The following is a 26,837-nucleotide window of genomic DNA, read 5'->3' as shown; positions in this document are numbered from 1 at the left end:
CCCCTATTGAATGTGTGGTGTGAAGGATCTAAGCGCGTGTTTGCTTCCTGCCAAACTCTTCTCAGAGAAGGGGGAGAGTAGTGGGTGAGGGCATAGAGAAAGGCTGGGAAGATTACCTATGTCATCAGAATGAGAGTATTACACTCTTTCTTCTCCCTTTTTACAGTACTTCATCCTAAGATGCCTGGCATATAGTAAGCATTCAGTTATGGTGATTATTATGATGATTTGAGCAATTTGAGTAGCTGGCACTGTCTCATAATCTTTGTGTATTTACCCTTCCCACATGCATTGCCATTGGACAAACAGCATGATTTTCTATGCAATATTATTTTTTAAATTTACCATGAGATAAAATTTGTAAATAACTTTAAAAGGTTTTATGGAGGAATAGTTTTAAATTTTTGGTGAGGCACAGTTTGCTTCTCAAATCTAATGAAACTACACATATAGTATGTTATACCTATGATTTCTGGGGCTACATAGACCTGGCTTACTGGTAGCTCAGTTGGTAAAGAATCTGCCTGCAGTGCAGGAGACCCAGGTTCCATCCCTGGGTGGGGAAGATCCCCTGGAAAACGAAATGGCAACCCACTCCAATATTCTTGCCTGGGAAACCCCATGGACAGAGGAGCCTGGCAGGCTACAGTCCATGGGGTTGCAAAGAGTGGGACATGACTGAGCCATTAAAGCATAGTCCTGAGGGTAAGAACCCGTGATGTGGATCAAATTTAAAGAATTATAAACATCTCCACGCTACTGTTAAATGGTGTCAACAGCACTGTTGAATAAGCTAAAATACAATTAATAGAAAGATGATGGTGGTTAAGATCCTGTGAGGCAGGGAGACACGTGTGAACTCCGACTCTGCTCACTTACTAGTTTTGTGACCTTAAGCCAGTTACTAACCTGAGTGTTACTTTTTTTTCCCCTCCCCCTTTAATCAGTAAAATTGAGGTGATAATAGTTCCTATATCACAGGGTTGAGGAGTCAATGAGATAATATATATATAAAACATTGATTCTGGGTCAGACACAGAGTATATTCACTTATTCACTCACTGTTTCTGCTGTTGCTGTTGTGTTTATAATCATTAGTGTTGTTATTATCCTTTGCCTTTCTAACCTAACTGATTATCTTTAGGTTCAGTGACTAAATTATCCTGAATTTAATAACAGAGATGAAATTTTTCTGAGCAGAAAGTTTGGTCCTTTAGATCTGCCTTTGTTAAGAAAGAAAAAGGAATCCTTAAGAGTCATCTTCATGATCTTTGATCTTTCCACGATAAGAAAGACCTTTCACTGCCTGTTTATGGCTGGTGTATCAGGGAAAAGATTTTTTGTACGCCCTTCAAAATTTCCCCTTCTTCCTGTGTTTCCCCTCCTGTCTCCTTCCTGGCCCAGCAGACAGAGAATGATGTCTGTTTGATACCGCTCCGCTGGCCTCTTTTGAAAATCTGGTAATGGCATTTATCCTGTCAGCAATTCCTGAGTATTTAGCGTTTTACATCTTGATCTGTCTTTATTACTTGAGGAACAGCCCTTAACTTTCCCCATTCCTTTCTGATGAAAAGCTTAGGCTATAGAAGTTTGGTCCCCTCACTAAGCTATAGATCCCCTGCTGTTTTTATAGACCGACTTTTGACACAGACTGATTCTGTTCAAGTAGCTCATTGTTATTAAGCGAGTGCCAGTTTATACCAGATCTTAACTTTTAAATCACGTTGAAATAGACTTCTTAATGGTTATTTTGGTTGATGTTTGAATTGTCTGTTTTTTCCCCCAATGACCAAAATAATACATGCTTATTTTAAAACATTAATCAGAAAATAGAAATCATAAAAAAGAAAATAAGCTCTACACCATCAAAATACTTTTACTATTTTTGTATGGTTCTATATAGGCCTTTTTCTGTATGTATGTAGGTTTATATGATTTTAAAAATTTTTTGTTTTTCCCAAAATGACATCCTTTTTTTCAGTCTGTTTTATAATCTGCTTTTTCCCCTTCTTTAACTATCTATGTATATCTTAAATAGTTGTGTAATATTTCATTGAATTGGTGTATTGTAATTTGTTTAGCTAATTCTCTGTTGAGATGGACATTCAGGTTATTTATAATTTTTCAGTGACTTAACTGCAGGACAATAAACATTTCTCTTTATCTGTTTTATAGTAGTTTTGTTATTGTTGTCTTTTAATGCATTCTGAGAAGTTCTTTGTGAGTCAAAGGTTTTACATCTACTAAATAGCCATGAATGTATGTTTTCCTAATCATATTTGGGTATTATCAGTTATTTTCATATTTCCCAATATGATAAAAAAATCAATGTCTATGTTTTAATTTCCTGTTTCTTTGATTATTGGAGATTGAACATATTTTAATTTCTTTTTTTTTTGGCCACTAGCAGTTTTCTGAGATTAATTTTTATTACATAGTCTACTTATTTTTCTAAGATGTATATTTTAAAAGAGTAGAGTTTTATTTCTTGCATTAAGTAATAAGATTATACTTTCTAGTTTTTAAACTAGTCTTTGCTAGACTTAGTTTCTCCCTTAGCTAGTTATTTTCAAGTATGAACGTAGGAAATTAAGTAATTACTAACTAGAAAAGAAAACCAAGCTTGTTAGCATAATTTTCTTTGTCTAAAACACAAGTGAGGAGAACTGAAACTCTTAGTGCTTATTTGTACTCTAAGGTACCTACTTTGCTTAACTGGTCCTTCTTTAGCATCTTGCTCTTGACCTTGTTCTAGGTGAGAGATGTCTATAAAAGTAACGTGTATATGTTTTTTTCACATGTTATTCTTTTTTATTATTGTTAAAGAACATGGAAATCATTGATCTAAATACTAATTTTAGCAAAATATGACTTTTAAAATCAGAAGATGTTTGGGATATAATCTTTCCACATGATAAAAGCATGTTGTTTTTACTTTATTGCTTTTAGAAGAAAAACAACAGTGAAGACATTATGTATTTATGCAGATTACAAATCTGATGAAAGCTACACTCCAAGCAAGATCTCAGTCAGAGTAGGAAATAATTTTCACAACCTTCAAGAAATTCGGGTATGTCTTTAAAATTTTTAAAAATATTTTGTCCAGTAACATTTGCTGTTTTAAAAGATGGTCACTTTCAACATTAAACAGATTAAAATGTTAATTTATAAAAGGGAATGTGTTAATATTTTAGAAAACACTTTATATTTTTTATATTTTTAATTTTCTTCTGATTTCTGATTGTTATCTATATTTTTTCTCCAGTATTTTATTATGGAAAATTTCAGATATACAGAAAAGCTGAAAGAACTAAACAGTGAACCCCAACATACTCATACTCATATTCTAGACTATACAGTTGTTAGTGTTTTGCTGTATTTGCTTTACTATAATCTGTTCATTATCTCATTCTTATGTGCATTTCAAAATAGGTTATAGATATTTCTACATTTCACCCCAAATACTTTAGCATGGCATATGATAACTAGAGTTGTTAATATTTCTAAAGGTTCATTTTTTAAGGTAAAATTTATGTAAGTTTTGTACAGCTCTTAATTATATTATTTAGTGAGTTTTGACAAATGTATGATACATCTGTATAGCCCCAAATCCTGTTAAGATACAGAACTTTGCATTACCCAGAAAATTACCTCATATTTCTTTCTAGTCAGTCCCCATATCTGTCTTACCCTCAGTGGTAACTGTTGTGATTTTGTTTGTTCATTCATTCATACCACAGATCAGTTTTGCCTGTTCTAGAATGTCATATAAAGGGAATCATACAGAGTATAAGTTTATGTAAAGATTCTTCCGCTCAGCCTAATTTTTTTGAGATTCATCCATGTTGTTGCATGTATCGGTACTTCATTTTTTGGATTCCTGAGTTGTAATCCATTGTTTGAATAAACTACAATTTATTTATCTTCTGACAACTTTCTGAAGCCAATAGGACCGTGCTTTTGTGACCTGAATTTTATTAATCCCCAAATATTTACATTCCAGAGATATTTTCAATGATTTTGAAATGGGGGAAAATCGTGACCCTTATTTGCATTTTTTCTTTTCAGAAAATCTTTGAGCTCAAATAGTCATTAAAATCTTTTAAATTAGGTGGTTCTGAGAAATCTAGGACCTATAATTTTTGAAAGACTTTGAGTTAAATTGTGGCCTGGACTCTGACTTGGTGTTTATAATTTAGATCTGTCTACGTTTATATTTCTTCCCTGAGTTAGTAGTAGAATACTTAATAAAAATCGTATGTACTTTCATTGTTTTCTCATTAAGTGCAATATTTCCCTGTTGTGAAATTTGCTTATACATTAACAAATAATAAGTAAGTATATTGTCCACAGGTATTATTGTTGTTTGATCTTCTTTGAAATAAATTCATTGCTTTTTGAGATGAATACTTGGTCTTCTTCCAGAGTTATCTTCCTTTATTTTTAAAGAGTATTTCTATAAATTTCCTCAAGGACTAATTTGGTTTTGAAAGATTTCCATAAAAGAGAGAGTCTTATTCTAGTTTAAAAACATCTCTTATTTTCTCCTGACAGACCATGCTGGTTAATTTGTATTTCCTGTGCTTGAATAAATTCATAAAGAGATCAGCTCTGAATTTTCTTCATTTACATTTTTTTCAACTTTTACTTTTTTCATTCAGAATCATTAAAAATTTTATTATCATAGTCATATTGGACCATTTGCTAGACTTTTATTAGTCAATTAGTCATGTATTTGATACATTTAATGCTTAAAGCCTTGAGATATGTACTTCTTATATTTCAATTATTAATCATTTTATATTTATCACATGATTGGGTCACTCATATTGAGAAGCCTTTGGGAGCAGAGTCAGCTTGTTTTGATTTAGAACTAAAGATTTGTCATAAAGGTTGTCAAACAGGTTGAAATAAGGAAAACATTAGGAAGAAGGGTTTGGTTCAAGATACATATGGTATATATTTATAATGTCCACTAGATGTCACTGTTGTCCTTTAATTGCTGTTCTAAACGTGGCGATTAAGTTGAATACCTCAAGTAGTCCTAGTTGCACTAGTTTTTTCAAGAGTGTATTAAAAAATTCTTTAATGCATTTTGGGAACTGTAGTCTTCATGTCTGATTTCTCGATATGTGTTAAATATATGTTTGTATTTGTAAATTATAGAAACATTAAAGAATATTTGGACCATTGTAGAATACTTTAAATCTTGTCTTTGCTTTTGTTATATCATTTAAGTCATGAAACATTAGCCATATAGAATAAGGGCTCTTTTAAATAGTCTCTAAGTGTGTTTATATTTCTGTGTAGTGACCACATAGCCTCATGAGACCAATAATAATAAATATTACCAGGTGATAATGTAAGTTGTTTTCCTGAAAAACTTAATGAACATACTGTTTCTCTGCCACAGTTCTCACTAAGGAACCATAATTTTTGGATTTTGCTTTAAAATATTAGTGCTGCCTTTGCAGCTCATAGTATAAAGAATACTTTTATCTTTAATTATACATCTTTACATGTGATTTATTCTGTTTACCTTTTTTCTTTTGTAAGTTAAAGAAGTTAAGAATTTGATAGCACTTTGTTTTTCAAGGAAAGATAAGCAGAGCATGATTTTATTTTCTTAACGTTACTCCTCTATAACATCTAAATTGTTACTTTTAAAAAATCTTTGCTTTTTCTAACTCAGTTACTAAGACAAGTGATTAAAATAGTGTGAACTTTTATGAGGTTTTCAGAACCATCATTTTATTAGTTATAGGACTGATTTAACTGAGTGGAAAATCCAACTAAATCTTTTTATATTTTTCCATGGATGCCTGCCCACCGGAGGGTGTAGTGTGTATTGGAGTGTTTTAATAGGTTTTCCTTTTTTACTAGAAATTATGGATTTGTTTACTTGAAGCACTCTAAAGCCTGTTTTCTGTAACTTTGTTATTGATTTGAAATAGCAACTTTGAAAAAAATTATAGTTCAGGGTGAGAAAAACTTACCAGTCATCCTGTTTATCCAGCTAGTACTAGTTTTCTAGCATACATTTTCTTCCATTTCAGTTATAAAGTATGACATTATATGTAGATCTTTGTTTCCTCTGTTGAAAAATCTCTGCAAAAAGATCAGGCCCTTCCTTTACTATTCTAGAATGCATATTTTAACCTGTATTCCTAAAGAGGAACTTAAAACAGAAATTAAGTTCAGACTTTCTGTCTAATGGATGCAAGATAGTGACACTGGGTTTGGCCAATTAGAACATTTTTCGTACCACAGTTGAATTTATTTATGCTGCTCATTCTGCTCCCCTGTTTTCAAAATTACCTATCCTACACAAATCGGAAATCAACAGCCTAAAGACATTGTGTGTTTATAGTTTATTGCTTCTGCAGAAGAGACTGTTTCTATATGGAAGTAAGAATTTAGCATTTCAGAGTCTGTGTCATCATCTTTTCAATATATTTAATCTCAGTGCTGTTACTTTTATGCAAGAAATCATGTTCATGTTGTCCAGGAGGTTATTCTAGAGATGTTTTCAGATAAAGATATAGTTTCTCTTTAACTATTTAAATCCCTTGTATTTTAGCATTATGTTTTGGTTTAATGTTGTTCTTTTCCTTTGCCCTCAGAAGGGAAAATATTTGTGAAGGAAATTTTTTGTTGTTTATCGTGAGGAACCAGAATACTATTATGTATTATGATCATTTTAGAATACATCCCCAGCTAAAAATCTAAGAAAATTTAAAGTCTTTTCAGTTTTCTAACTGGGTGAATAGATACATGTGTATATATGGCTGAGTTCCTTTGCTGTCCACCTGAAACTATGACAACGTTGTTAATCGGCTATACTCCAATACAAAGTAAAAGGTTTTTAAAGAAATTACTAAAGACAGTTCTCTTTTTATCTCTGTGTGTATTCTCATTCCCATAAAAAAAAAAAAAACTATTGTAGAAATTTTTGTTCTCAAATATAAAACTAAAGTTGTTTATTAGACATATAGTGGCAGCTCTCAAAATTATTTCTACACAGTTTATGAAAAACTACTTGCTAATTTAAGGTTAAGCAGATGTTTTCATGTGTGAAAGCTGTCCTTTGGTTCATTGTTAGTATTTTACTTCTAAAATTTGTAGCCACAAGAGGATAAAGTACTGATGGAGCCCCAAGTTGAGCACTTAAGTGAATTTTGAGCCTTGCTTTTGTCTTCAGATAATAAAGCTCTTACCAAGTGTTTTTTTGTTTTTTTTTTTTTTTTTAAGAGGAGGCTTGAAACAAGTCTTTAATGTTAAGAGAGCCATAATGATATTTTCCTTTTCTTCCATGTGGGCGAACATTTTGGCTGTCTACCTTGTGTCTTAAATAAGTAGCATGGTTATGAGAGCCCATATATGGTACTTTGACAGAAGTGGTTAATAAGTCAGCTCTTCTGTTAAAATAACATTTACTATTATAATTTGCGTTCCATTAATGTGTGTGGTAGAGTGCGGAGATGCAGACAAAGGCTCTGCCTCTCTCCATTGATCTTAAAATCTACTTTTATTTACTTTCTTATGAGAGGCCTATTTTAAACAACTTGATATAAAGTAGAATGATTTAAGCAGTATCTACAGACATAAATTGGTTTGATAAGACAGTGTTTAATTTACTGAGCCTTTGGAAAAAATAGTTTTTATTGAATTTAGCTAATTGGAAAGAAAATATTTTTTAGAATCAGTTTTTATAACTAATTTTAGGACATTTTGAAATGAGTGTGGACTATTTTGGTGTGGTACACTCACTTTTTTGGCTGGAAATAGTGTCTTTTATCCCTTTCTAAACATAATGAAAAATATTCATAATTATCAGTGCATACATTACTTATTTCTCAAATGGAGTTGAGATAACTATGCATTTGGCATGTGTTTCTTCTTGAAACTAAAATATATTACAGAATAGAATAGTATGTATATTTTTAGGAGAGGAACATTCTTATATCTCTTGTTTTTTGTTTGACCACAAACTTAAGCTACAGATTTTTTGCATAGCCTGACATTCCCATGTAAGACAGAATCATGCTTTGTTCAGTAAATATTTATTTAGAGGCTGTTAAGTACCAGACACTGTATTAGGTACAAGGGATACAGCAGAGATAGTCACTATTTCTGCCTTCAAGCACTTTGCAGTCTGGTGGAAGAGACAGGCAAATAAATAAACAATTACAATTTAGTAAATACACACAGCATGTATGAGAACACAATAGTTAAAAATTTTTTTAATTTAATGATAGTAATAGTTTGAAAATTTTTTCTAAAAGAGGTGATGGTTTGACTGAATCTGAAGGATAGGTGTAAAGCCTACTCAGGTGGAGAATAAAGTGGAGCTGTTTCACCATAAAGGTTCCACACAGAGGTATGGAAGCATGCAGGCCTGGCGTGATGGCAGAACTGCCAGGAGTTTAGCATGCCTGACAGCTGGGTAGGTGTGAGGCATCTCAGGAAAGACTGGGAAAGTGTTTATTCTTTCAGCATATTTACTGTGATGGTACTGGTCTGTGTACGTAAGGAGTTTACCTCTTTTTGTAGAGTAAATACATAATTGTTCCACTGAAAATGATATAGGTGAAAGTCAGATTGTGCCTGCTGTCAGACTTCTAGGGAGCTTAGACTTGGAATGAGGAAACATTGATAAAGTGAGATCTTGGATATGGTAGGATTGGAGCAGTGTGAAAACCAGGCTTGTAGTCGTGAGTGCGGGCTTATTTGCTTAGTCGTGTCCGACTCTTCTGCCACCCTTTGAACTGTAACCCACCAGACTCCTCTGTCCATGGGATATTTCAGGCAAAAAAACTGGAGTGGGTCTCCATTTCCTCCTCCAGGGGATCAGGGTACAAATTACGAGGATTTAACTAAGGTGAGAGCGGTTGGGTTCAAGAGGAAGTAGAATCCAAAGGACTTGTGAATGATTGCTACCTGGAAGTATCAGCAGGTGATTCAAGTAGGTAGGACGGGACATCTAGAATTCTTCTCATGTCTGGCATCTGGTTGAATATTGCGATTTAATTGGAAACAGAATATAGGGTAAGGACCGTAGAGGTGGGGATGGAGAGAAAGTTTAAGCTAATGAGGTTAATTTTGCCCCTGGTTTCTTGCATTGATGAAAGACTTTTCACTGGGTAGTCAGGTCCATGAAGCTGAACTTGAGGAAAAAAGTCTAGGTTAGAGGTGTGTGTTTGGGAATCATTCATGGGAAGTAGCAGCTTAGGTGTGAGTTTTGATTTCATTCAAGGAGTGCGTATGGTTGAAAAGAATACCGGAGCTGAAACTGTGGGAAATGCCAATATTCAAGGATTGGGTAGTCAAAGGTCATCCAATGAAAAACACTGAGAGGAACTGCCAGAGATGAGAATAAAAATCAAGAAAATATAATGTCACAGAACTGATAATGGTCAAGAACTCAGTTAGATACAGACTGAAGAGTTTCCTTCCTAAGCCTCTGTGACATGTTGTAATAGGCAATGTATTTAAATGCAGCTCTGAACTAAGGCAGTTCTTGCAAGTAGTTTAGTCACTCTTTGGAGGGATAGTTTCTAAATTTATATTAATAGATTGGAGACTAATGAAATTAATTTGCTTTTGTAGCAATAATTCTAAGTTTTCCTACCATAGTGTTTGTGCTAAGTAAGAAGATTCTGATGGGCATTCTTGTTTCATAAGTCTTTAAATTGGAAGATTTTGTCCTGCTGATGCATACTTAAAGGAAACTATGAAGTCGATGGGGTTTCTTTCAAGAGCATTGTGCTGTACAGTTGCTTTTCTCAAGAGCATTTTCACAACAGTTGTGGAAAAATTGCATTTTTTTTTAAAAGGCAGAGTGACAGTAGTAACAGTCAAGGGCAAAGAAAACAAAAAACAGCATTAGAAAGCGCTTAATTTAACCCTGGGCTTCCCTGATGACTCGGTAAAGAATCTGCTTGCAATGCAGGAGACCTGAGTTTGATCCCTGGGTCAGGAAGGTTCCCGGGAGAAGAGAATGGCAACCTACTCCAGTATTCTTGCCTGGAGAATTCCATGGAGCCTGGAGGGCTATACCGTCCATGGGGTCGCAAAGAGTTGGACACAGCCGAGCGGCTAACACTTTCACTTTATTTAATCATATGGCAGGATGTGGGTTTTCCAGGTGGTGCTAGTGGTAAAGAACCCGCTTGCCAATGCAGGAGACATAAGAGACACAACTGAAGCGACTTCAGAAACACACACATGCATGGCAGGATGTAATACAATAATACAGTGAAGTGTACTTATTATGTGCTTTACTTACAAATATGAAAGTGAGATCTGGATTATCAACCCCTGTTATGTAAAGAAAGCTTACTGAGTGTGACCAGCTGAATGAGTCAGGACTCAGTACCTGACTGAAAACCTAGCAGGTGTCGGAAACAGTAGACTTTAATTTAAAAAGTCAAATAAGTATACCAGCAGTCAGTCCACAGACTTGCCACTGACCTATGTTTGTATACTTCACTTCAAAAAGATTATCTAAATAAATCTAATCGATTCCTTCTCAGAAAAAAAAATTGTTTTAATGTGATAAAAAAATAACCCCATAGAGTTCGTCATCTTGACATTTTTAAGTATATAGTCCAGTAGTGTTAAGTATATTCACATTGTTGTATAACAGATCTCCAGAATGTTTTTATCTTGCCATACTGAAAATCTGTGTCCATTAAACAAGTCCTTGTCATTTCCCTCCCCTCAGACCCCAGGAACCACCAGTCTGCTTTCTGTCTCTGAATCTGACTACCTTAGATACCTCATACAAGTAAAGTCACATAGTATATGTCGTTTCGTGACTAGCACATTTCAGCTAGCACAATGTCTTTGAGGTTCTTCCAAGTTATAGCATGTGATAGGATTCCTTTCCTTTCTAAGGCTGTCATATTCCATTGTATATATAGACCACATTATGTTTGTCCATCCACCTGACAATGGACACTCAGTTGCTCTACCTCGAGATTATTGTGAATAATGCTGCTTTGAACAAGGTGAGCACATATTTCTCTGAAGCCCTGCTTTCGATTTTTTGGAGTATAAATCCAGAAGTGGAATCGCAAATCATATGGTAGTTCTATTTTTTAATTTTTTGCCTCTCTCAGAAGTATGGCTTATAAGAAACAGGCAAGTTAGCAGTAAGATTTGATGCAAAAACATAGCAATTAGAAGAAGGAGGGGTAAGGTGAAGGGCTGTGCACCATTGAAACTTTAAAGTTAGAAGATTATAAGCTGTGAGGTATAGGAGTGGGCAGGATGGCATATGAATGGAGTAAGACACCAGGAGAAAGACAGACAGGGTATAACAAGTGCCTGGTGCCCCAGCATTTTTCATTTCCTGACCTTTCTGATACCTGGTTGTTTATTTTCTCCTGGTTTCCCATATATATATAAACTTCCCCATAATCTCCCACTTCCTGTAGACTTTTGAGTGAGTTTTATCCCTGACTACTAAAATGACCCTGATTAGAACAGTAGTAGCAACAGAAAGAGCTGCAGTGTTTCTTGCTAAGAAATACCTGCTGAAAATATTTTTCATAATTTAAATATATATTGAATTGAGGTGAGCCTACTCAAAGACTTTTTTGTGTGTCAGCCTCTTATTTCACACGTGTTAAATGAAGAATTAGTAATCTCCAAATATTAGAGCCAAATAGTTGATTTTTTTTATAGGACCAGTGTTGTATTTGGAAGAGAAGAATTGGCATGTCAATTTTGATTTTTTAAAAAATATTTATTTATTTGCTGCTCCTGGCCTTAGTTGAGGAATGCAAACTCTTAGTTGCAGCATATGGGATCTAGTTCCCTGACCAGGGATCGATCCCAGGCACCCTGCATTGGGAGCGCCGAGTCTTAGCCTCTGGACCACCAGAGAAGTCCCTCAGTTTTGATTTAGATTCGATTGACCATCATAGAATCGTTTTTGAGTTGTTGTGTTCACTGTTATTTGTGTTTATTGTTAGCTCTGTGGTTTATTAAGTACTTCCTACACACGTCACTGTGCTAAGCAGTCAGCACTCACAGTTTCATTTTGTCTCTCTGAAGCTCCCGTGGTAGTCAGGTATCATCCCATATTCAAATCAAGCTGAGACTTAGGGAGGTGAAGTAGATCTTGTGCTATAGGGCTCACGCTCAACATGAGACTGTTAGAACTGAAAGGAACTTTAGAGGTAAATTCAGTTCATCAGAAACTCAGGTGCTGAACAAACAGGCAGGTAACGCACCACCACTGATCCCTGCCTTATCCAGAGGGGGGCGGCTGGTACTCAGTTCCAGCCTTCTTACCTCAGGGAATATAGGTGCAGTGTTGCCAGTCTTACAGTTTTTAAAGAGAAATCACAAATCTGGATTTGAATGTGAAATTTCCCAATTTTTAAAACTTTCTGGGCAAACAAGGTATATTTGCTGCTGGATGTGGCCACCAATTAGCAGCTTCTTACCAAGTACGATATCTTTATTTACAAGCAATATGCCATGAGGTGAAGTAAGCTGCCCAATGTCACACAACGAAGCAGATTTTTAGCTGGGAACCAACGAACATTATGTATTTCTTTCATTTTTTTCCTTAAAAAAAAAAATCGCATTAGATTACAAGTTACCAAGATATTTCATCAAGTTTTTCAGAAAAATTGAAATCTGTATCTGAGGAAGTGAGCTAGTTAGTACTAGTTAGAAGTGGTGGGATAGATTGTTTATTGATTTTTGAAGTGTATTTAAAAATTACTTACTCCCTTGGTATATCCTCTTGAAAATTATTGATACTTGTAATGCTAAAGTTGTTGGCATGTGTGCATGCATGTTAGGTCACCTCAGTTGTATCCTACTCTTTGTGACCCTCTGAACTGTAGCCCACCAGGCTTCTCTGTCCATGGGATTCTCCACGTAGGAATGTTGGAGTGGGTTGCCATGTTCTACAGGGCATCTTCCTGACCCAGGGATTGAACCTAAGAGAACCTCTTAGGTCTCCTGCATTGGCAGGCAGGTTCTTTACTGCTGGCATCACCAGGGAAGCCTGTTGTTGGCATACATGTTTATAAATATTTGCTTTTCTTTTTGCTGGTTGCTTTTGCTTAATGATTTTATAAAGGCCTTTAAGCAGGGTAATTTGGAGAATAAAATTTCTAAGGAGAAAAGAAAAAATCTCCAAGTTTCAGAAAAAAAGAGTGAGAATATTGGAGTAGGAACTCTGGGAATATAAGGCAATTGATACTTTCTTCCGTGGCTATGAGCATTTGTAGGTTTGGGGGCATAGGATATCTTTCCTCTTATATTTACAGTTACAGCTAGTGGTAGAAAACAGAAACAGTAGTTCAACTACCTCAGTATTATTTTCAGAACAAATTGTTTACTTTGCAATTGGCTTAAAAATTATGATTAGCTAAAATGATCCATAGCTAATCTTGATCTCTGGTGTTTAATTAAGTAGGGCAGAGGTGACCTTCAGAGTACTTCTGGATCTAGAATCAGACTGAATGATACTCTAACTTTGAGACAGTAGCAGGGAAATTATTTAGATGTTAGCTGTCTAACAATTTTTATTGTCTGAAGCCTTATCTTGTTCTGAATTAATATGGTGTTTTTTAAATAGTTGTGTAAATGTGCTACTGCCTTATTTTTGATAATGAAGATTATAAGTTCTTACTCTGGATCTTATATAATCTGTAGGTTCCTATTCTTTGCCACCAAATGAACAAAATTATCATATAGTTACAGATACCTCAGATTGAAATATATAATGCTAAGGAGAATGAGAAGACAAGCCACAGACTGGGAGAAAATATTTGCAAAAGATACCTCTCGTAAAGCACTATTATCCAAAATATACAAAAAACTTTAAAAACTCAATTAGAAAACAAACAACCTGATTTTAAAAATAGGCCAAAGATCTTACCAAACATCTCACCAAAGAAGATATACGAATGGCACATAAGCATGTGAAAACATGCTCTGCATCATATGTAATCAGGGAAATGCAAACTAAAAGGAGATAATAATACACATTTAATTAGAATGACAAGAATCCTGAGCCCTTAGTGTACCCAGTCCTCACAAGGATATGGAGCAAAAGGAACTCTCACTCACGGCTGGTTGGAAGGCAAAATAGTGCAGCCACTTCCCTGGCTCAGACTGTGAAGAATCCACCTGCAATGCAGAAGACCGGGGTTCAATTTCTGGTTTGGAAAGAGCCACTCTGGAGAAGAGAATGGCTACTCTCTCCAGTATTCGTGCCTGGAGAAATTCCATGGACGGAGGAGCCTGGGGTTACAAAGAGTCAGACATGACTGAGCCACTTTCGCTTTCGCTTTGGAAGACAGTTTGGAGGTTTCTTAGAAAACTAAATGTACTCTTACCGTATGATCCAGCAGTCTTGCACTTTGATATTTACTCAAAGGAGTTGAAAACTTACATCCACACAAAATCCTGCACCCAGATGTTTATAGCAGTTTTATTCACAATTACTAAAACTTGGAAGCAACCAAGGCATCCCTCAGTAGGTAAATGGATAAATAAACTGACAGTGGAATGTTATTCAGTTTTAAAAAGAAAGGGACTCTCAACCCATGTAAAGACATGGAGGAATCTTAAATGTATATTCCTAGTGGAAAGAAGCCAATCTTGAAAGGCTACATATTGTATAATTTTAACTGTGTGACATTCTAGAAGAGGCAAAACTTGGGCGGGGGAGGGAATAAGAAGATTACAGATTGCCAGGAGTTGAGTGTGATGGGAAGATGAATAGCTGGGACTGAGATTTTTAGAGCTGTAAAGATATTCTTTGTGATACTATAAAGATGGATACATGTCATGGTATCAGGTTGGTGCAAGCATAATTGTGGTTTCGGATGGTGAATTTTTGTCATTATATCTAGGCTCAGACACTTCTTTATTAATCAAGATAGGAATCATTACAATCAACACATTCTTGCCAACGAGAAATAAGTTTGTTTATTTGTATGGCATAAAAATCTGTGCTTCAGGGTTCAATGAACTCTTAGAAAGCACTTTCTGCCACCTGCTATTTCTGGAAGCATTTTCCCTGCAAAATGTTGTCAAGACGCTTAAAGAAATGGTAGTCAGTTGGCGAGAGGTCAGATGAGGCAAAACTTCATAGCCCAATTCATTCAGCTTTTGAGTGTTGATTCAAAAGTTGAAGTGTTGGTTGTGTGGCGTGTGATCGGGCGTTGTCATGCAAAAGAATTGGGCTCTTTCTGATGACCAATGCCGGCTGCAGGCATTGCAGTTTTTAGTGCATCTCATCGATTTGCTGAGCATAGTTCTCAGATGTAACGGTTTCGCTGGGATTCAGAAAGCTGTAGTGGGTCTGACTGGCAGCAGAACACACCAAACAGTGGCCATGACCTTTTTTGGTGCAAGTTTGGCTTTGAGGGGCTTCCCTGGTGGCTCAGCTGGTAAAGAATTGGCTGCAATGCAGGAGACCTGGGTTCGATCCCTGAGTTGGGAAGATCCCCTGAAGAAGGGAATGGCTACCCACTCCAGTGTTCTGGCCTGGAGAATTTCATGGACTGTGTAGTCCATGGGGTCACAAAGAGTTGGACACGACTGAGCAACTTTCACTTGGCTTTGAGAAGTACTTTAGAGCTTCTTCTTCGTCCAGCCACTGAGCTGGTCTTCGCTGGTTGTCATGTAAAATCCACTTTTCATCTCATGTCACAATCCAATCGAGAAATGGTTCATTATTGTTGCATAGAATAGGAGAAGACAACACTTCAAAATGATGATTTTTTAAAATTTTTGGTCAGTTCATGAGGCACCCACTTATTGAGCTTTTTCATCTTTCCAATTTGCTTCAAATGCTGTATGACCATAGAATAGTTTACAATGAGTTCTTTGGCAACTTCTTGTTCCAATATTCTTGCCTGGAAAATCCTATGGACAGAGAAGTCTGGTAGGCTACCATCCATGGGGTCGCAAGAGTCGGACGCGACTGAGCGACTTCACTTTCACTTTCACTTGTGTAGTTGGAAGTGGATCAGCTTTGATGATCTTCTCGACTGATCATTGTCAACTTCTGATGACCTAGTACTATACTCCTCATCTTCAAGGCCCTTGTTTTCTTTGCAAAACTTCTTGGACCTCCACTGCACTGTATGTTCATTAGCAGTTCCTGGGCCAAACACACTGTTGATGTTGCACGTTGTCAATGCTGCTTTACGACCCATTTTGAACTCAAATAAGAAAATTGCTTGAATTTGCTTTTTGTCTAACATCATTTCCCTAGTCTAAAATAAATATCAGTTCAGTTCAGTTGTTCAGTTGTGTCCGACTCTTTGTGACCCCATGAATCACAGCACGCCAGGCCTGCCTGTTCATCACCAACTCCCGGAGTTTACTCAAATTCATGTCATTCTAAAATAAATATAAACAGCAAGTAATGTCACTAGCAAAAAAATAAATAAATAAATAAAGTGAGAAATGTGTATTAAAATGATATATAACATAACCACATTTATTTAAGAGTGTATTCCGGAGGGGCGGTCCTAAGATGGCGAGGAATAGGACGGGGAGACCACTTTCTCCCCCACATTCAGTGAAAGATCATTTGAATGCTGAGCAAATACCACAAGAATGTACTCCAGTATCAAATGCAAAGTTCAACAATGCCAAACCATAGTTACTTCTGCACCAACCTAACACATGTGTCCGATTCCATAGAAAGTATAACATAGGAGTAGAACTCCTGAATGTGAACTTTGGACTTCAGGTGATTATGAATGTGTCAGTAGAGGTTCACCCTTTGTAACATATGTACCAATCTGGTGTTGGATGTTGATAATGCGGGAGGCTATGCTTGTGTGGGGCAGAGGTATATGGGAAATCTATACATTTTTCCCTCTTTTGCTGTGAATAAAAAAAAACTGCTTTAAAAAGTAATCTTTATTATAAAAGATAGTATATTCTTTATCTCCCTACTGCTGAGAGTAAGCAGTTTTCTTAGGGTTTACTTGGCACACTGAGCTCATATAAAATAGTAATTATAACAGACGGACAGCTAGTGTTTTCCCCACTTCTTCCCTGAAGGAGAACATGCTTGCTAAGTAAACACATGAGACTTCATAATAATAAGTACCCTGATATTTTTTTCTGTAGACAACATCTCCAATTTTATAATAGAAATCAATAAAATAATTATTAAAAGACTTAGAGCCAGCAATTACTAAAAATGCTATTTTGGTATATACATTTATTCTTATTTAGAAAGCAACTTTGAAAATACATAGATTCTGACCCTAAAATATTTAGACTAAATAGTGTGTTTAGGGTCTAATTTTTAAAGAATCCCTGTTCAAATAATCTTGTATATTTTAACTTACTGAATTTCAGTTTTGTATGAGTTTGCCTAAGTATTCAGATTTGGTAGACTCCTCTGAAGTTGAGGGAAAGGTACTCTGTGATTGTTTAATGGTAGATATAGAGTAAATTAAGTTTTTCAGGCAGAGTATATCATCCTTCAAGATTCTGTTTTTGCTTTTTCTCCCATTTCACTTAATTGTAGTGAATCTTGCCAATCAATATGCATTTTTTACATAGTGTTTCTTTTACACTAACCTTATACGATAATAACTGTGGTCTTTGACTTATTCCCTTAATTGTACTTCCTTTGAGATTTGTGAGAAAATTGAATATTGTTGTTCAGTCACTAAGTTGTGTCCGACTGTTTGCAGCCCCATGGACTGTAGCACGCCAGGCTCCTCTGTCCTCCACTTTCTCTCAGAACTTGCTCAAATTCATGTCCATTGAGTCGGTGATACTATCCAACCATCTCATCCTCTGTCGTCCCCTTCTCCTCCTGCCTTCAATCTTACCCAGCATCAGGGTTTTTTCCAGTGAGTCAGCTCTTTGCATAAGGTGACCAAAGTATTGGAGCTTCAGCCTCAACATCAGTCCTTCCAATGAATTTTCAGAGTTGATTTCCTTTAGGATGGACTGGTTTAATCTCCTTGAAGTCCAGAGGGCTATCAAGAGTCAAGTCGTCTCCAGCACCACAATTTGAAAGCATCAGTTCTTTGGTGCTCAGCTTTCTTTATGGTCCAACTCTCACCTCTGTACATGACTATTGGCAAAAACCATAGCTTTGACTATATGAACCTTTGTCAGCAAAGTGATGCTCCTGCTTTTTAGTATGGTGTCTAGGTTTGTCCTAGCTTTTCTTCCAAGGAGCAAGCATCTTTTAATTTCATGGCAGTCACTGTCTGCAGTGATTTTGGAGCCCAAGAAAGTAAAAATCTGTCACTGCTTCCACTTTTCCCCCTTCTATTTGCCATGAAGTGCCCTTTAAATGAATAGTCCTTTAAAAAAAAGATTGCATTTGGTTTCATTGTTCACTAAGTATTATACTCATTTTAGATATTGCTAACCCCTTAAAACTTAATATAAAAGCTTTCTTTTCCTATGTTTTGGGAATTACAATAAAGAGATATTACACATAAAACTTATGTAAAAAATGACTGGGTTGCCAGTAGTCTCAAAAGTTTATTTTTAGATCTTCAGACTAATTTTCCAAGAGTTGAGTTTCCTCATTTTTTAAAATTGGGAATTTCTTAAAGACATGCCTATTCTCTAGCTCTTAAAACCATTATACATTGGCTGCATTATTTTATAAAATGGCTTTTATAGAATTTCTCTTTAGTATTAACCAATAGACCTACTTTGAGACACATAAGAAATTATGAAATTTGTTGTAATTCTGTTAGAAATATTTTTGAGGATGTACTCTACTGTATCACAAAGTGGCCTTTTTATACAGATCCAGAGTAAGAATTTCCCCCAGATCTGAATTCAGGAAAAGCGTCTTGGTTCTTATTATGCATGCGTGCACACACACAAGCTCCTCTACTGAAGAACCTTCCAACGTAAGGACTTTAACAGACGTGGAAATCTGACTGTCGTAGTAGAGCAGTGGGCGGGGGAGAAGCTCGTCAGCTCTGTCAGTTACCAGTATGTGGTGTTAGCAGTTGGTTTTTATAGTTAAAAATTCACACACATGACTAAATGGACTTAATGGTAGCTCTTTGGAATATAATTAAGTAGAAGAACCTCTGTACTGTCAGAACCAATAATGCCACCCACTTTTCTTTGACTGCCAGGAACTGTGGAGCCAAATTTGTGACCTACTTAATAAGAATTCTGTGTGTATTTCTGTGCCCTAATCTTTCCTTTCTGCCATTTAATAATTTTATGCTATATTTCTTACCAGCTGCCGCAAATCTTTGGGAGCTTCCACTAGCACAGGGGCAGTATCTGTCTTAATCACCCTCATGCCTAAGTATGTGGCACACAGGGGCTCAGTTAATATTTGTGCAATTTTTTTTTCCTGCAGTGGCCCTAGTATTTATTTTAAAGATAGCGGAGGGGCATCTGTTTTAGCTTTACTAAAGAAAAGAATTCTAGGTAGATTAGTTCTTAAACTGATTCCACCCTGGCAGCCCCACTTTCTGGTGTAAGCGTATGATCCTAGAGAAGATGATGACTACAGGGCATGTAATTTACCTTGGGAGAATCTAGGAGACTTGTAACTTACCTCTTATTCCTGGCCAATTGGTGATAAGCTCAGGTTAAGTAGGATAAGAAAGGTACTTAGGGAGTAAGAACAGACTGATGAATGAAAAGAAATCTCTGCCTGCCTTCACTCTTCAACTGTAGTATTTGGGAAGTTGTGTCACATTTAAGATAATGACAGGATAAAAATCAAGTCAAAATAATTCTTAGCTAGTTTGTAAAATCTGGTTGTTAAACGTTAGCTTTATCCATTTAAAGTTTTTGTCATTTCTCTGTGGAAGAATAATGAAAGGCATTGAGAGATGTTCCTGGCTGTAAAATACTTATTTTGAATGAAGAGTTGCCTTATGTTGAGAGAGAATTATCAAAGGCAAATATGGAATTCAAATTTAAAATTTCTGTGGACTAGGATCAGGATTATCAGTAGCATGAAATTACCATGACTCACTGAACTCCATTTAACCTGAAGTCATAGTCATTTGAAACTTGTTATTCCCCCAGAGTCATATTGTACTTGCCATTGAACACAGAGTTCTCTAACCTTGGCTTATGGGGGCAAAAACCCAGCCTGTTTCATAATCTGCAGCCTGGGTTTTAAATATTGTATTTAAAGTGGGACAGAAGGATGAGACTTAAGCCAGAGGAAGGAACATGTTTCTGGATTGTCTTTGCCACATGCTGCTTTAAGCGTAGGTTTTGGAGTCTGTCAGATCAGAGTTGAAATCGTGGTACTGTTCCTTCTTCATTTTGTGATATAGCGCATTTCCTCTGTCCTCTTGGAGCCTTTGTTTGTTTACTTTAAACAATGATAATCACAGTACTTCTCTTGTTTGGGTGGTTGTGAAGATTAAATAAGATAAGCTGTGTTAAAACATCTGCAGTGTATCAGATACTTAGTAAGTTTCTCAACTTAAGTTTATGTCCTTCCATTCTCCTTTTTTCTCAAGTTTTGTAATGGCTGCTTGCTTTATCCTTACTCATAGTAAGGATACTCCTTTCCAAGATTGCACAAGTTTGGAACGTGCTAGATAAGTGTGTCTTATATAAGGCTTAAATAAGGCTTCCGTTGTGACTCAGCTGATAAAGAATCCACCTACAATGTGGGAGACCTGGGTTCGATCCCTGGGTTGGGAAGATCCCCTGGAGAAGGGAAAGGCTACCCACTCCAGTATTTTGGCCTGGAGAATTCCATGAACTATATAGTCCATGGGGTTGCAAAGAGTTGGACATGACTGAGCGACTTTCACACACAACACACATGCTAGTAATGGAGAGTAGACAGGTTGTCTTGGATTCAGTTCAGTTCCTCACTGTCAGACCTAAACATGCATTGTTGCTTTGTAAAAATTTAGTGTTGATATTTGTCATTTGTGTATCAATTATCCAAAGTTAGAGCATATATTCCATGCTGTTTTCTAGTTTTGTTTTGTTTTTGTTTAAAGCTTAATAAAATTTTCATTGGCATTGCATTAAACATCAGAATAATCCTTTGAAACTACAGCGTTATTTTGTGCTTTTTCTGAAGGAATAGTTTAGCAATTTTAATCTTTGGGATATGATCTGGTTAGTAGTGTAAAATCTATTGGTGCACACATTGAGCCATTGTGTCAGAATATTGGAGCTTTCTTTACTAAAGAAACTAAAGTAACAGCTCACTAACGTGGATACTTCCTTTGATTTTGTATTTTGTTCTTGAAACTTTTTGTGCTTATGACATGTATTTAGATTTATTTAAAAAATAAGCAAAGCTGACTTAATATTGTTGACTCTGCATTCTGCTTCTTGGTCCTTATAAATCCTTTCTTTGGAGAACGTATTCTTTTGAATTAATACAGTATTTGTAGTAATACATTTATAGAGTAGGAGGGTATAAATGCCATTTAAAAAATGTATTTATGTACATCTTAACTGCCATGACTTTTAGCCAAGCCAGTATTTTCAAAAAAGCTCTGTCTGTCCTGATTGCATAAATATTTTTGCAAACATTTCCACTGAGCAGTGAATGAAGCCCTGAAAGTCCCTCTCGCCAATCTGAAGGCTCCTACAACAGAGAATTTGAGAGCAGTATTTGACTTTTGGAAATGCACAGTGTGCTCCTCCCGGTAGGCTTTTGCTTTTAGGGCAGTTTGGCCAAACAATCGAACAGATTGCTTCTGTTTGAAATTCATAAAGCAAAAATGGAGGTAATCACAATACAATTTTTGCTAGAAGATACATTAAGTTGACTCACTAGGTCAAATGATTTAAAAATTACTCTATGAAAATGTTATTTAAAACTTAAAACTTATTTTAAAAATCCTTTGGAAAGAAATTGATGCCTTGATACATGGTATTAAGATAGCTTTTTCCTTCTTTGTGGCCCAGTATAATAGACAATACCTTTGGCTTAGAAACTGGGAGTATTGAGTGTGACAGTTTAGATGATTTTGTGTGTATGAGCAGGTAATACTTGGGCCCAGGCCTGTGTGTGGATCACATATACATTCATATATGTGAGAGTACGTTTGGGTTGGAAGTGAAGTGAAAAAAACTGGAATATTGACTTACTGTTAATTTAACTTTAGTGTTGATATAATTATATGGGTATCAGCTACCCATATTCACTCATCATTTTCTAGTTGTTGCTCAGTAATAACTGGGCATCATTCTTTTACAGGATAGTTTTGAAGCTGGCAATACTCTGTGGTTCAAATACTACAAGATAATACTGTGAGATGATGGGGGATTATCTCATATTTTTCTGCCCAAGTGATGTTGAAATACCGCACTTTGGCAGACTGGATAGATCTGGCTTCATACATCAATTTTGCCACTTACTACATTCCTAATGCATAGAATAAGGATAGCAGTGTTTTCCAGTGGGCTTCTGAGACGAGATAAAGTTTGCAGAGTGCTTATTTATGTTGCTTGTCATGTAGCAAACACTCAATTAATGCAAATTCTCTTTTGTGTTTTTAAAGAGTGAAATATAAATTAATTTCCACAGTATCTTCCATGGGGGAGGAGTAGTGCTTTCTGCACCTTGTTAGAAATCTTGATAAAAGTACTGGATATTGCATTTTAAAGGATTCTCCTATTCTTGACTTAGTCGTATAAACCACATAAGCAAATGTAGACATAGCTGATTATTGTTTTTCAAAAGCTTTAACATTTTTATGGTAAACGTCTATAAAATAGAAGTTGCTCTATATAATTTATAATATCATAATTTACAAATTAATTCAATTTTAGACAAATGTTGAGTTTCTATCATATAATAAACAGCCAGTTTTGGGGAAAATGACGTTACTGTGGCATTCTCTTAAGATAGGCTTAAAATCCCATTAGATACCAGTATTGTCATGTTTGTAGAGGTTAATTGGCTGCATTCGGTTATAGGTTATGAATGGTCCCACTTGAATAATCCACTGAGCTATCAGGCAGAAAGACCAATAGTTCACAGAACTAATTGACCTTGTCAGTATAATAGAAACACTTACAGATAAAATTCTCTTTGCCAACAACATTGCAAATGAAAACCCCAGAAGAAACTGCTATGTCCAAAACTGTCCTGGACTGCTGTGATTCAGTTAGCAGACTGTGGATGCAGGTGGGTCATGGAGTGTGGAAGTTGGGGAGGTGAGGGGCATAAGGGATAGGAGGGAGAATTTTGGAGGGAACCTAATCAGGCAAAACATTAGAGAGAAACACAGTTTCAGAATGATTTTAACCATCTTGAATCTCTAAAAACTGGTGTCTTTGAATTTCTGTAAATTAGTGTCTTTTTTTTTTTACCCTTCTTCTCTATGTCTGGCTCTTTTTTACAGGTCTGATAGTCATTATTTGCGGTGAGTTCTGAGCAGTAAGAGCGTATCTTTGATGAAGCACCGCACTGTAATACAAGGATGAAGCATGTTTGCTCTCCTACTGTCTTGCTTTATTTACTTGTTTTACCAGCAACGTAAGAAGGATATTACCTGGGGCACTACTATATCCTTGATTCTAAAATAACTTCGTTTTTGTTTGTTTTTTGGTACAGGTTTGGATTTGTGCCAGAGTGGCGGTTGGGGGGGGGGGGGAAGGAAGCAATGTGGGGAAGAGGTGCAGAATAAGAGAGAACACTCATTTCATGACAGAATGACAGATTTTGATGTTTTGTTTTCTCTCTCTCTCTTTTGGGGATGGGGATGGAGGAGAGTAATGATGAAGACCATGTATTTTATCAAAGAACCAAAGCAGTATATCCATCTGTCTTAAATAATGCAAGTGTTTTCAAATACTTTAAGAAACTTAGCGAACCAGTATCAGGCCTTGGTCTATAAAGAGGGGGGAGCGGGGGGGAAGAACTTAGCTTAAAACTCATTTGGAGTAATAGGGATTTACAAAATCAGCCCTGAGAAACTGTGCAGCCGATATCAGCCTTCATTGTAATACTGTAGGAAAGTGATAACATTCCTTTCGCATTTTCCTTTTTTAAAAAGACATCTTTTTCATTATAAGAAAAAGACAAATTGTTAAATGGGCTTCAAAAATAGTAATAAGAAAAAGATTTATAATGGAAAGAGTTGATGGTATATTTCACCTAGGGTAAAAAAGACAATGTGTAATAAGGGGTTTTGTGGTTTTACAGCTCAGTGCATGTGTTTGAAAGCTGTTCTCTCAGCAACGTGGGTGGTAGGTTATGCTACCATATAATGTATTGTAGTTGGCTCTCCACACTTGTCAGGGTTAGTGTTCAACCACTCGGAAAATTTTCCCATTGTTCTATCATGTGAACCAAGACTAGTGTTGAATTCCCAATAACTTAAAAAAAAAAAAAGAGTTTTAATTAGAAAGTTTGGAATTTGATTACATCTTATTGTTTTAATACAGTGCTATTATATATTTTAGTATTTTATCTAGTATTGCAATTATTTTTCAGGAAGAAAATAGCAAATCAAAACTTCATCTTATTCTTTTTTTTCAATTAGATTTTTACAGAAATTTGTATACTGAATCTTGCCCTTTTTTTCTGTCTTAACACTCTATTTCCATCTTAAGCATTTTGCTTTAGATGGACCATGGCTCTTGGCAGCTAGTGCATTTTTAGCAAATAATACTGTTTCTAGTAAGAGTTGCAGAGAGAAAAAAAAGCTTAGTGTGAGGTCCTTGTAAACTGAACCTTTGGAACATTACTTTATTTCTCCCCCCCTTTGTGCTTCTTCTCTATTTGTGTAATGGTTATAAATTACATCCTTTGAAAGGAAGAATGAAAAACAATTTTGTTTTGTTATTTTCATAGTTGATTTTTTTTTCCTTCTTTACCTGCTATTTTAAAGATACATAGAGAAATAAGCAATTATGGTATTGAAATTCCATTGTGCCAGCACCTCCAGAGCATAATCCAAAAAAAACAGAAAGCCGCCTGCTGGGTTGTCTGCAGTATGCTTGTGTGAACATCAGTGTCTGCTGTTCACACATCATTTTTTTACTGAAAATTCCTCTCAGAATAAAGACTCTGTGTTTTCTGAGTGTAGTGAAACATTTGTTGGTCCTTATATTTTAAATTTGTGAGGAATTCTGTTTATGGGCTAAGTTGTCATAGATGTATATTACACGATTGTTTCTGGCACATCAGGAAGTAGAGAAAAGGCATATATGTTTATGGACTATAAAATAATGAAAAGCTTTAAATGAAATTATAAAGCATTAAAGGTGAGAAATAATGAGCTTTTGTTGAAGAGATATATGAAGGATTAAATTAAATATTGACTTTTGCCGTTCAAAATCTATTTTATTTATAAAGGAAAGTGTATCTTGGCGAGATGAATATAAAAATATCATAAACTTGTCCTGTACTTCAGGACAAATTCAGATGTTTAATATTTGAATACTTAAATATGGTGGCCTCTTGACAATATTGATTTAGTAAAATCTTTAAACTGACCCTCCCTAATTGCTCTAATCAAGAAATATATTAGAAAATATATTTATGGGCCCTTAGATTAATTTTTTCACTTTTAATCTTATATACTTCATTTATTTTTATTCTTTTTATGCTGCTGGTTTCTTGTAAGACATAGATAGCAGATTTACAGAATATAGTCCAGTGTTGACAGCCTCAACCATTCTTTCAGACTCATAAAATATCAAAAAGAGAAAGCGTTTATGAAATAATAGGGAGCTTCAGGTTTAAATTTGGTGAAATGGAAGCTGATGCCCACAGTCTCCCATAAGGTTTTTTTTTTCTTTCTTAGAAACTTTCCATGTATAAGTTAGTAAAGGAGTAATGATACACATGTTTTTGCTAAAACTGAATTTTTATCCATTTCAACTATTTTTCATCAGGAGAACATTTCAGGTTGTTTTGCCTTTGAATTTCACTCTGAGTTTCTTCACCAGTTAAAATGCGCTTTTGCATTTTATAGCAGTTGTGTGAGCCTTCTAGTCATTGCTTCCCCTGACTGCTGAGGTGAGACCCCTGCCTGGAATCAGTTACCCTGTGTAGTCCAGTGAGCAGCGATGCTTGCCTCCCAGTCTCTCAGTGCCCTCCTCAGTTTGCTACTTGGGAGTTGTCTTAATCTTTCTTTCCGTCTGGTAGATGGAAGAGATTGTCATTTAAACAAGGTGCATCTCAACATGCCTCCAAGAAAGGGGGGTAGGAGCACCAAGTCCGCAACATGCTAGTTTCCTGAGGGCCTGGGACTCCTGAGTCTGCTGATTGCCACAAAGCCTAATTGCTCACAGAGCAGCCTGGCACGCTGCCATTCCCCCACTGGGCTGTTTGTTGGTGCTTGTGAATAGAACAGAAATGTCTTTGCTTTTTCTACTCAGATGTCGCTGATGGCAGCTTTAGGAAACAAGTTAACATTTTTCTTAAAATGATAGTCATTCACGCCAAGGTGAAGTCAAACTTTATATATCTAAGCACTAAGCCATAGAATTAGCTCAGTGCTTTTAAAAGTAACAAAATAAACTTCATTACTTCTTACCCTATAATATTAATCTTGTAGACTCCACCTTAACTATTCTAGACAGATGTTCTAGATTTGGGTAGAGAGTTTTGAAAGTAAAGAGTGGTTCTTTTTTGTACTTTTGTTAACAGTATCTGTTACATATATGAGTTATCGGGCCTATGGAAATCACCAATCTTGCAAAGTATATGAGGGACTACTTCAGTTATTTTAAAAATCCTTTATTGAGAATATTAGTGATGTCTGCATTGTAATTTTCAGTGTACCTGGAGGTGTATATTGGGTTTTCACTTCTGCCTGGACCTCTAAGAAGAACTTCATTTGTTCCCAACATCATGCTCTACTTCTAGGTATCATAACCAATAGGAA

The 26,837-nt window shown here is 35.8% G+C and overlaps 1 protein-coding gene across 2 annotated transcripts in view; it reads left to right on the top strand.

Moving 5' to 3' along the window:
• The window catches only part of ANAPC10 (anaphase promoting complex subunit 10), a 77,836-nt gene that overhangs the window by 31,345 nt on the left and 19,654 nt on the right, over positions 1-26,837 (top strand). Inside the window, exons 4-5 of one of the 2 annotated variants that reach the window (XM_065903876.1) lie at positions 2,950-3,070; positions 3,266-4,674. In XM_065903876.1, the coding sequence (XP_065759948.1) occupies positions 2,950-3,070; positions 3,266-3,439 (295 nt within the window). In that variant the 3' untranslated portion in view covers positions 3,440-4,674. Of the gene's footprint in view, positions 1-2,949; positions 3,071-3,265; positions 4,675-26,837 lie in introns of those variants that run through there. The other variant, XM_065903875.1, reaches the window with a different exon arrangement.

The sequence above is a fragment of the Muntiacus reevesi genome, chromosome 13 (genome assembly GCF_963930625.1).
Source record: "Muntiacus reevesi chromosome 13, mMunRee1.1, whole genome shotgun sequence".
Lineage (NCBI taxonomy): Eukaryota > Metazoa > Chordata > Mammalia > Artiodactyla > Cervidae > Muntiacus > Muntiacus reevesi.
Note: the sequence above shows the minus strand (reverse complement) of the source record. Positions and strands in the feature narration are given on the sequence as shown.